Source organism: Coccinella septempunctata, chromosome 1 (assembly GCF_907165205.1).
Source record: "Coccinella septempunctata chromosome 1, icCocSept1.1, whole genome shotgun sequence".
Classification (NCBI taxonomy): Eukaryota; Metazoa; Arthropoda; class Insecta; order Coleoptera; family Coccinellidae; genus Coccinella; species Coccinella septempunctata.
The window spans coordinates 43,671,438-43,681,801 of NC_058189.1; the positions used below are offsets into that span (position 1 = coordinate 43,671,438).

Genomic DNA, 10,364 nt, shown 5'->3' on the forward strand with positions numbered 1-10,364 from the left:
GATTCCGAAATTAGTACAGTACAAATCTAATGAGTCAGCTGAGTTTTAGAAATCATGGTAAACTTGCATTACATATTACGTACTTCTTCAGAATTCGTTCCTTCATTCTGAGAAAAGTTGAATACCGAAACGTCAGTTTAGATAATAAATATTTATTTTTTTTAAACATCATTTTTCTTCTCCTCCGATTATACTGAATGAGATTTGCAGTAAATTTGATTGGACGTGTGTTGCTTGGAAAAAACCCTAAATTATATATGACATTTTCACATCTTCCATTCTAATCTTTGGTTATACATAAACCTTCCTAAACAATTTTGAATGAAGAAATTTTTTTTATTATAAAATAGCATATTTTTTCGATTCAGTTAACTCTACAATTTCGTACAAACGAGTTCTTATATAATTACAGGAGATCGTTAAACCACTCTTCAAAGAAATGGTCACTATATCTGAAGAAGTTGAAATTCATGAAGGTAAGAATTAAAATTTGAACATAAAGAACCACAATTTATTCGATTTCTTTGTTCGAGCAGATATAAAACGAACTACCGATAAAAGAATTGTCAGAAAAGGTGAGTAAAATGTGTGCGATTTATAATTTTTAAGGTATTGATATCAGCAAATAACGCTTCTCAACTTTGAATACCATCAAATTTATGATGGGTTTATGCAGGCTTTATAAGAACTGAGATCTAAGAAAGGAACATATCCATCTCGTCTTAGTTCCATCACTTGGCGTAATTGGAAGCATTCTGCAAACTTCATACGGATTCAATAAAATCATATGAAGGTATAGTCCAACAAACAGTTCAAGGTTCACTGTTCACGCAGGCAAGGCTTCATATAAGCATATTCATCATGCAGTGTAGTAGGCGCCTTATTGCTACTTCAAAATTCCAGCTACATGCGGGGTTGCAGTTCCGTCGACAAAGTTTCATAATTTTGTAGATGAGCAACAAGCAGGCGCACACCGAAAGTATAATGACGAATACGACTCTATGAACCTACGTCTCCGTGGGCAGTAAACCTCAATGAAATGATGAACCGTATACAGCCTTACTAGATCAGTTCGACACGTATGCACCATAAAGACATTAGAAGAAACCAATCTTGGCAGTATGGAAAATGTTCTTGTCTAATAATAAAAAGTGCTTTTATATCATTTATATGCATAATTTACTCAGAAATAAACGAATTCCATATTTTCAGTTTCCACGTTTTCACTAATTTTCATAGAAATATATCGAATGATTCAATTCAAATCCATTTTATGATTCTGAACAATTCTCTTGATAGAGAAAGAACGTTTGTTAAGAAAAGTGAGAGCGGAGGAAGTAACTTCATCTAAATAAGGAAATTTCCATTTGCTTTACAATGTACCAATAAAAAATAGATGCTTACTCAGAAGTCGGTGAAATTCGCTAATTAACAATATTGTTGCTTAGTGCCTAAAAGCTAATAAAGTGCTACTCATGTGCATGAAAAGCAGTGCTTCGCTTGAGAGATAGGTGAGTAAAATTTTATTCAACATAAACAATGAGATATGCAACATATTTCACCCAACAATATGCTACCGCAACGCTATATGCAACTTTACTCACATTGATATTTTCTTATACATAACACATTACAATGAGTACACTTTCACAGAAACCATTGAAGACGATGAACACACCAAGACCACAACTGTGATAACTGAAGAAAAATCTGGTCCTGAAACTGAAGAAGACACCGAAATCGAAGAAGAAATCAAGAGAAAAGTAACTAAGCAGACGGGTGAAAAGAAGAGTGAACAAGCAAAGGAAACAGAAAAGAAAATCAGTGGCAAGATCAAGAAAACATCGAAGCGTGAAGACAAGACTGACATTACAATTGTGGAAGAAAGAAAAAAACAGAAAGTCTTGAAAAGCAAACCTGATAATGTGACTTTCGATGAAGAGAAAGTGTATAAACTCTCGGTTCCAGAGGAAGAGAGCACCAAGGTTATTCCTATACAAACCACCAAAATTATGTCAGAAGCTACAACAACCTCTCAAGTAGCTCATATAGAAAATCTTGATGAATTAACTAAAGCAAAAATGCTTATGATACCTCAGTCTGCCTTGGAGCAGCAGGAAGTTGTGATAGCGGAAAGTGAACAAGAAAATGAAATACCAAAAATAAGTTCAGCAAAAGCAGATGCTTCAATAGACTCAATTGAGACATACGAAACGAGTGAACAAGTTTCCCAAGCAGTTCCTGGTATATTCGAAACAACTTTCAAGCCACTATCTAGTCAGGCTTCAGAAAATATAGTTATAAACGAGAGTATAACCGTTGAGGAGATTAATACGGGAAGTATTTCAGCCAGTTTTATAAAGGAAAAAACATCCATATCACAAGCTGATGTTTCTTTATTGGAACAGGAAGCATCTACTGTGACAGAAACTCAATTTGAAATCAAAGAGGGCACTTTTGAAGCATCTGAACGACCGAAGGCATCTAAGGCGGTTCCTAACTTCAGCATCCAAAAAAGTGTAAACGTAGAAGAAGTTGTTGGCGCTGACACGGAAAATCTGTATATACCTTCTAAAGCTAACTCAATCAAACCTAAGATCGATATAGAGTCAAACGAATCTGTACAAGTTGAAGAAATCAATACTGAAATCAAACCTGGCAAATATTTACCAGAGGCTTTTGTGCCAACGGAGGTAGCATCAGAAAAAGTTATACCACAGAGAAGTCTGAATCAGACAGAACTGGTAGCTGACGAAGTAGAAGGTGACCTCTCAATGCGTAGATTGCCTACTGCTCAGAAGGCTGACATTCATCTGAGTATGGAACAGGGAGTTATAACATATCTGAGTGATATAAGAGTGAAAGAAGGTTCGCTAGAAAAGTTCAATACTCAGGAAGAAAAAGCATCCGAATATATAACACTTTCGGAAGGTATTTCCGTAACATCTATCGAAACACAACAACCACAAACAGATCTCGTGGTGGAACGTACAGATGAAAAGAAAGCAGCCATCGTTATAGCCCCTAAGGAAACAGTTATTACCGAAACTAACACCATAATAGAATCTGCGCAGCACTATAAACCATCTGAAAAATCTGCAACAAAAACAGCGTCTATTGATATATCTTATTTGGAGGCGAGTAGTGTAGGAATCGTAGATGTGCAAGAGTCAGAACAAGATTTGAAATTCGAAACAAAACCCACATCAGTAGTTGCGAATAAAAATATCAAACAAATGGAAACTTTCGAAGTATCTCATGTACAAACAGTTGAAATGCCCGAAGAATTCGAGAAAGAATTCCGTTTCAAACAAGACACGGCTCAGAAGAGATTAGATACATATGAAGCTACACACGTCAGTATCACACAATCGGAAGAAAGAGAAACCGATTATGCTGGAACAAAACCCAAAACATTCTCTGCAGCTGCCGTAATCGATGAAACTGATATGCCAGTTGAGATAAACCAATCTCATATAATGGAGAAAGAAAGTTCTATGACTCCTTTCGAGTTTCCAGATTCCCAAAAAGGTAAATCTGCTCCTGTTCACATGTTGTCCACTGGAATAACAGAAGAAGTAACAACGGAGTATCGAACTTCGCCTTTCGATAAGGCCAAACTGGAAACAACTAAAGCTGAGCTCAGACAAAGTGTTTTGAATGAAACAATAATATCTGAAACACAGACAGCTGAGAGTTTAGGATCTCATATTATGGAAAAAACGCCGTTAGAAAAGACGGCAGAGGTCAATATAACACCAATCAAAAGTTTAAATGTCGAAGAAATCATATCACAAATGAAAGAAGATATATTATCTATTAAAGAATCTCCTGAGCCATCCAAAGCCATTACTGACATAGAATCGCAGCAAACTGCGAGTAGTTCTCTCGTTTATTCACATGATACGATTGGAAAATTCGAGAGAGAAAAGCCGCAATCCTTCCTTGCTGAATTCCAAACACAAAACATGGAATCTTTGCAGGTATTTGAACACGAAGTAGCAGAAAAAGAATTGAATGAAGTGGACTTGAACAAAGCACCCACGAAAATGGCTTCAGTGGCCTTGAATGATGCACAAGAAAGTATAAATATCACCGAAATATTGGCTGTAGAAAAGGAACAGGAATATGTGAAAGAATCTCGACCAACAGAGCTCAAAGCACTTCCAAATGTCACCCCACATGGAATAACTGTACAATCAGAAATCACCGAATCTCTATCGAATGTAGGTACAATTATTGATGAGGAAATAAGGAAAAAGAAAGCCAAAAGAGTAACCAAACCGTTAGAGGAGCTCGTTGTAACAGAAACAAACTTGGTCGATATTGAAAAACAATTGGAAGTAGATGTCATTCCATCTCAAAAACAAGCAGCAATCGATATTACACCAGAACAGGAGCTCACTGTCACGGAAACTATTGCTTCAGATGAAGTGCAGAAACTTATTAGTGAAAAGCCGGAACGTTCGGTGGCAGATATGAATATAAGTGAAAAGTATGTGGCACTCAAGGAAACTATGAATTCTGAAATATATCCTGGAATTTATGAGCAGAAACACCCTGAACAGCATTCTGCTTCTGAAAATATCGACTTAGTTTATCACGTAACTGAAACTCAATTCACTACTGGTGAGAAAGAAGGTGAAGCTGTAAAGGATGAAGTGCCAGAGTGGAAGAGAGTCAACATTGATGTAATCGAAAATACTAGTGTCAATATAAGTCAAGAGCTGGCGTATAATAAAGAGAAAGATCTCGACTCCCCCATCTCTATAAAAGAATCGAAATGTGAAACTACCATGAGTACACATCCTCTAGCGGTAACATCTGAAACTCGGACAGAAGAAGTAACAAAAGAATTCATTTCCGAAATACTGCCGCAGAATAAAGCTTCTTCTGATCACTTAACATTCGATAGTTTAATAAGCAGTGAAACGATAATACAAGAGAAAGAGGGACTTTTTGAAAAAGAAACGCCTGCCCTGAAACTAGCAGATATGGAGTTTCAATTAGGACATCCCATTTCTATCACCACAGTTATACATGCAGATAGAGAAAAGAGCTTTGAAGGAGATTCTGTCGATAAATTTCATGTGGACGCCACGATATTACCACAAGAAGTTATTATGACCAAAGAAACTACTGTCCATGACAGCTTTTCAGATTTTCAAAAGAAGGAACCTAAATTCGTTTCAGCCACCAAGAGTGACATAGTGCTACAGAGCTTAGTTCAAGAAGAAACTATCACTGGGGAGTCTGAAACATATTTCAAACCTCAAGAGAAGGCAGATGAGAAAAAAGCAACAGTGGATGTTCAGGAAACAAGTGCACCCCTCGTTCACCAAATTCTGGCAAATGAACGAGAGGAATTACAAGAAACGCAACTACAAATGGAGACCAAAAATGCGTCAATAAGTATCGAATTACAGCCAGTAGCAAATATAGAAATTGTAACATCTGAAAGTGATGTCGGGGAAATGGTTCCTGAAAAAACAGAGTCTAAAATGGCCAATGTGGATCAATCAACTTTGGAGTATTTAGTTTCAACGGAACCTTTAGTGCATGAGAATGAGGAAGAACTAAAAGAAGAATTAACCCCTTCGAAAGAAGCCAGCTTGGGCATCACAGAGAAGACCAGTGTTATCATTACAGAAGTACAAATGCACCAAAGTGAACTTCCGCTCAATATTGAAGATAAGGAGCAGAAACAAGCAGACACAAAAATAATTCCGAGAAATATCATTGTACAGTCTGAGACAGCAGTCCACGAAGGTTTTAGTCCACTGAACATTCACAATCCAGAAAATAAAACTGCAACGACTGAGCTATCCACTCTCAACGTTGGAATGGTATCTGAAATGATGGTTATTGAAACTGAAAAAGAACGTGAAGTTATAATACCGAAAAAGGAAAATGCCATGACTTCGTTAGATGAAAAGAGACATCTTATAATTGAGTCTTATGATACTAGCGATAAGGAAACAATATTCGCAGAAAAACCAAAAGAACTGAAACTTGCACAGTCTATCTTGGAAAAATCTACACATGTTGTAGCATCGACTTACCAGTCTCAAACAAATGAAACTTTGGCCGACCTAGAAAACAAAAACGAACAGAGCGTTTGTGCTTATCAGTCAACTTTACCTATTGAAACAATATCTCAAGAACTCGTGACAGTAATCGACTCGGAAAAGGAGCTCATCAGAGACAAGATTCCAACGGCTGCTAATGCGAACGAAAACATTTGTCAATTTGAGGGTATTCAAATATCTCAAACGACAAGCAACTTCAAAGAATCTGACTTCAAACCGTCTCAATTACCTGAAGAAAAACATGCCACACCCAATCTGGATATCACCCATAAATTGGCAGAAAAGAGCACAGTTGAAACTATTAACTATGCGAATATAATGACCGAAAAGAAACCTCAGGTACAGAGAGCATCAACTAAAGAACACTCTTCTGAAGCTTTAGTCATAACAGAACAATTAGGACAAGAAACAGAAGTTCCTTTCAAAGGTAAATTCGAACCTTTAACCAGTAATGCACAAATCGCGCTCGACGAAGAAAAACAGGCGCTTACTGTTTCGGAATCTGCGGTACAAGATAAAGAGGACACTTTTGAGGAAATAAGTACACGAAAAACTGAAAAGGCTGATTTCAAATTCATAACCCAGATAGCACCAGAAATCAATCAGGTTACGACGCAGGATACAATAGGTGACTTCAAAAGTTCATCTGAAAAAGAACAAAAGGCCGATTTAGTTCCAGCAATCTGTAGTGGAATTACGCAAATAGAAACCCAACCAGGAGAAAAAGAATGTGATTTCGATGACAAAATTAAATTGGTAACTAAATCAGCTCAAGTCAAGTTAGAAGAAGGAAGAGCTATCACTTCTTCAGAAGTATTTACAGTAGAGATGCCAAATGAAATGGATGAGAAGTTTCAACCTACAGAAGCGAATGTGAAAGTTGAATTATCTGGTCATATTTCAAGAGAAACAACCGAAACTGTTATAACACAGAATATCGAAGAACTGATTTCCCAAATTACTCCATCCGTCAATGCTATTCGTGAAAACGAACCCCTCCACAGTATAGAAAACTATCAATGTCTACCTTTGGAAACTCCTAAACAACAGATCGAAGAAACAGTCGCTATACAGAAGAAAGCCGAACGTAAGCTAGACATTCTTTCGGAGGTTCAGGTAAATCAGGTAGAAACTCAAGCACCTGTGAGGAATATTGAGGATTTCCAAACGAAAGAGGAAAATGCCTTGAAAACTATTGATCAAGTTAGTGCGTTACAAGAATCAGAAATAATTGCCAATGAAGGTCTCGCTGATATTCAACCTGATATTAAATCGACAGAAAAAGTAAATATTTCTCATAATACCCTACAAAGTGTTTTACAATCTGTCACTTCGGTTCATGAATCGGAAGATACCTTGGACATTTCCTCGAAAGATGCCAAGTTTGCCGTGCCAGAAATAGATGAGGTGCGATCAGTCAATATCGAGCATACACTGAAATATGAAAAAGAAGGTAAAATGACGGATTTCTCTACTCATGATAAGCAATACGCTGACGTATCCATTCCAATGAGCGATATGTCAGTACCCAAAAAGAGTGAAGTTCAAGTACAAGATACAATAGGAGAATTTGAAGAAACTGCACCAACGATGAAAGCGGTCCAACTATCCCAAGGAGAGCTTGAGAGCTTGATAGTGACAGAAAGTATCATTCAAGAAACTGAAAAACCATTCGAAACAGGTACCATGTTGAAAAAATATCCTGATATTTCACTTCATACAGGGAGACATATCACAACAACAGAAGTTATTTCAGCGCAAAGTGAATCAGACCTTAAAGTCGACGAAACTGAAACTAAACTAGCGGAAAAAGCAATAATACCTCAAATAGCCATGGAGATAGCGCAACCAGATATAAAAGAAGCTCCATCTTCCCTAGAAATAGAAAAATCTCAGGGTGTTTATCCTAACGTAGATCAGATAGCATACGAAAATATAGTTGTTTCAGAAACATTAACTAATGAAAAAGAGGAGAAACTAATGGAAGGATGGAAACCAGAAACCAAATCTGCTACAGTTGATTCAGGAAAAATTACGAATGAATCAATCAGTATTCTGGAAATCAGTTCACATCAATCTGAAATTGATTTATATGACTTCAATCCAACCAGCAGAAAAGCTGACATTCTCATGGATGAACAGTCGTACCTTCAACAAACGGAAACAAAATTTTTCGATACTCTAAGAGAACTGGAACAGAAAGCTTCAGAAGAGAAGGTTGCTGCAGTTACACAAAGCGACTTGCAAAGTATACAAATCTCAGAGCAAGTTATACAAGAAAAGGAACAAATGTTGACGGAGGAAAAAGTGACTACAAAGAATGCCGTTCCGGGATTCTCAGAAGCAGATCATATATCTGTTTTTGAAGTCCTTGTCAATCAGAGTGAAAACGAACTTCATACAGACGACATAACTGCATCAAAGAAAGCCGAAAGAATCATCGACAGTCAGGAGGCGAAGCAAGTTTCTGAGCCGAGTGTACATGATGCTATTGCTGCTATCACTCAAGAAGATATTCAAACAACGAAAGCTACTGAGGAACATATTCCTCTGTCCACTTTATCAATTTCAGAAGTTCTTGCAGTCGAAAAAGAAGAATTAAAGGCACCGGACACTATACCACAACCCCAGTCAGCGCAAATAGGTATGGAGCATCCTCAAAAGTCTGCTATTGTATCAGAAACTATTCCACGTGAATCAGAGGATGCTTTAGAAATTTCAACTAACAAGTTGAAAGCTGACTTATCTTTAATTCATCAAGATAGTTTGTTACTAACAGAAGTGGAATCTTATGATACGACCGAAGTATTCAGTGACTCGAAACCAAAATCTGTTGTAGCCTCTTCAACTCTAGATAATCAAGAAGGTGTTATTGTTATACAATCAACTACAGAGGAAAAAGAATCTGAACTTTTGATTCCTGAAACGGATATGAAAGAAACTAACGTATGCGTGCTTCAAGAAGAGCATCTGATTGTCACTGAAGTTGAATCATCTCACAAGGAAGATAGTTTGAGTATAACTCGGAACAAAGAGCAGCACGCTATAAGGAATTATACTACACAGGAGGCAACCGAGATAACTGAAGTGAAATCACAAGATGACCTCAATAAGTTGAATTTGAATGAATCCCAAAAACAGTCAGCCTTTATATCCCAAGACGAACACAATAGTTTGACAATTACAGAAAACAAAAGTGAATTCATCGAACAGCATTTCACAGGAGCTGAAATAACTCCGGATCAAAATGCTGTCATTTCAATGATTCCAGAACATCACATCTCAATAACCGAAATCATTTCCAATCAGAAGGAACAAATTCTTGAATCTTCGAATGAAACGAGTCAGAAGGCTGATGGAGCTATTATTCCATTTGAGGCGACAGAAATTCTCGAAATCAAACCTGAAGATATATTCACTTCTTTGGAAATAAATGAACCGAATGCAACACGAGTAGATCAGATACATGAACCTCTAAAAAATATTTCTGTAACAGAAATAATTCCAAGCGAGAAGGAGAAGATGAACGAAAATATTTCGATAATGAAATCCCAAAAAGCTGAAATAATTTTTGAGTTGAATGAAGGAACTTTGAACATATCGAAAATAGAAGCAGAGGAAAGGGAAGCTGCTTTGACCACGACCAAGCCGATCAAAAATAAAGCGACCAGTTCATTTATCGAAAAAAAATTATCCTCGTGCAGTGAAACAAGTACTTTGGATACAATTACGCCTCTCGAGGAACTCGAACTGAAAGGGATCCATGCATCAGGACAGTCCATTCTTGCAGAAGGTATAATTGAAACCCAACCAGGTGTTCAAGGAACCACAAAGGATATAAAAGAGCCCAAAATGCCAAGGGCTGAAGCCAACGTCAATATAATAGAACAACGCAGTGTGACAATATTGGAAGTCAATACCCAAGGACAAACATCAGAAAAAGTAGAGGAAGTAATCGCCAAAGAATCCACTTTCCAGAAAGACATCGAAAGTTTGCCGGTTGGATTGAAAGAGGAAAATATTTCATTGGTTGCACACGCGCCTATCAGACCAGATCAAATTAAATCCAAGACAGCTCATAGGATATTGGACGAGGAACATCATGGAGTCATTGTCACTGATCAAAATACCTCGGAAAATTTCGAGGAAATGAAAGAGGATGAAAAACGCGAAATAAGAAAAAATTTAAGTGTTTCCTATGGAAAACAATCCAGTCTCACGGTCACTGAAATTGTTCCACAAGAAATTGAGGGTAAGTTGAAATCAAAATACACT

General features: G+C 37.1%; 1 protein-coding gene across 11 annotated transcripts in view; it reads left to right on the forward strand.

Moving 5' to 3' along the window:
• Nucleotides 1-10,364, forward strand: part of LOC123322980 (titin) — a 96,998-nt gene that overhangs the window by 52,515 nt on the left and 34,119 nt on the right. For 9 of the 11 annotated variants that reach the window (XM_044911104.1, XM_044911105.1, XM_044911106.1 and 6 more), the window contains 3 exons: nucleotides 413-476; nucleotides 537-575; nucleotides 1,654-10,341. In XM_044911104.1, the coding sequence (XP_044767039.1) occupies nucleotides 413-476; nucleotides 537-575; nucleotides 1,654-10,341 (8,791 nt within the window). The remainder of the gene's footprint in view (nucleotides 1-412; nucleotides 477-536; nucleotides 576-1,653; nucleotides 10,342-10,364) is intronic. The other 2 variants (XM_044911112.1, XM_044911113.1) reach the window with 1 other exon arrangement.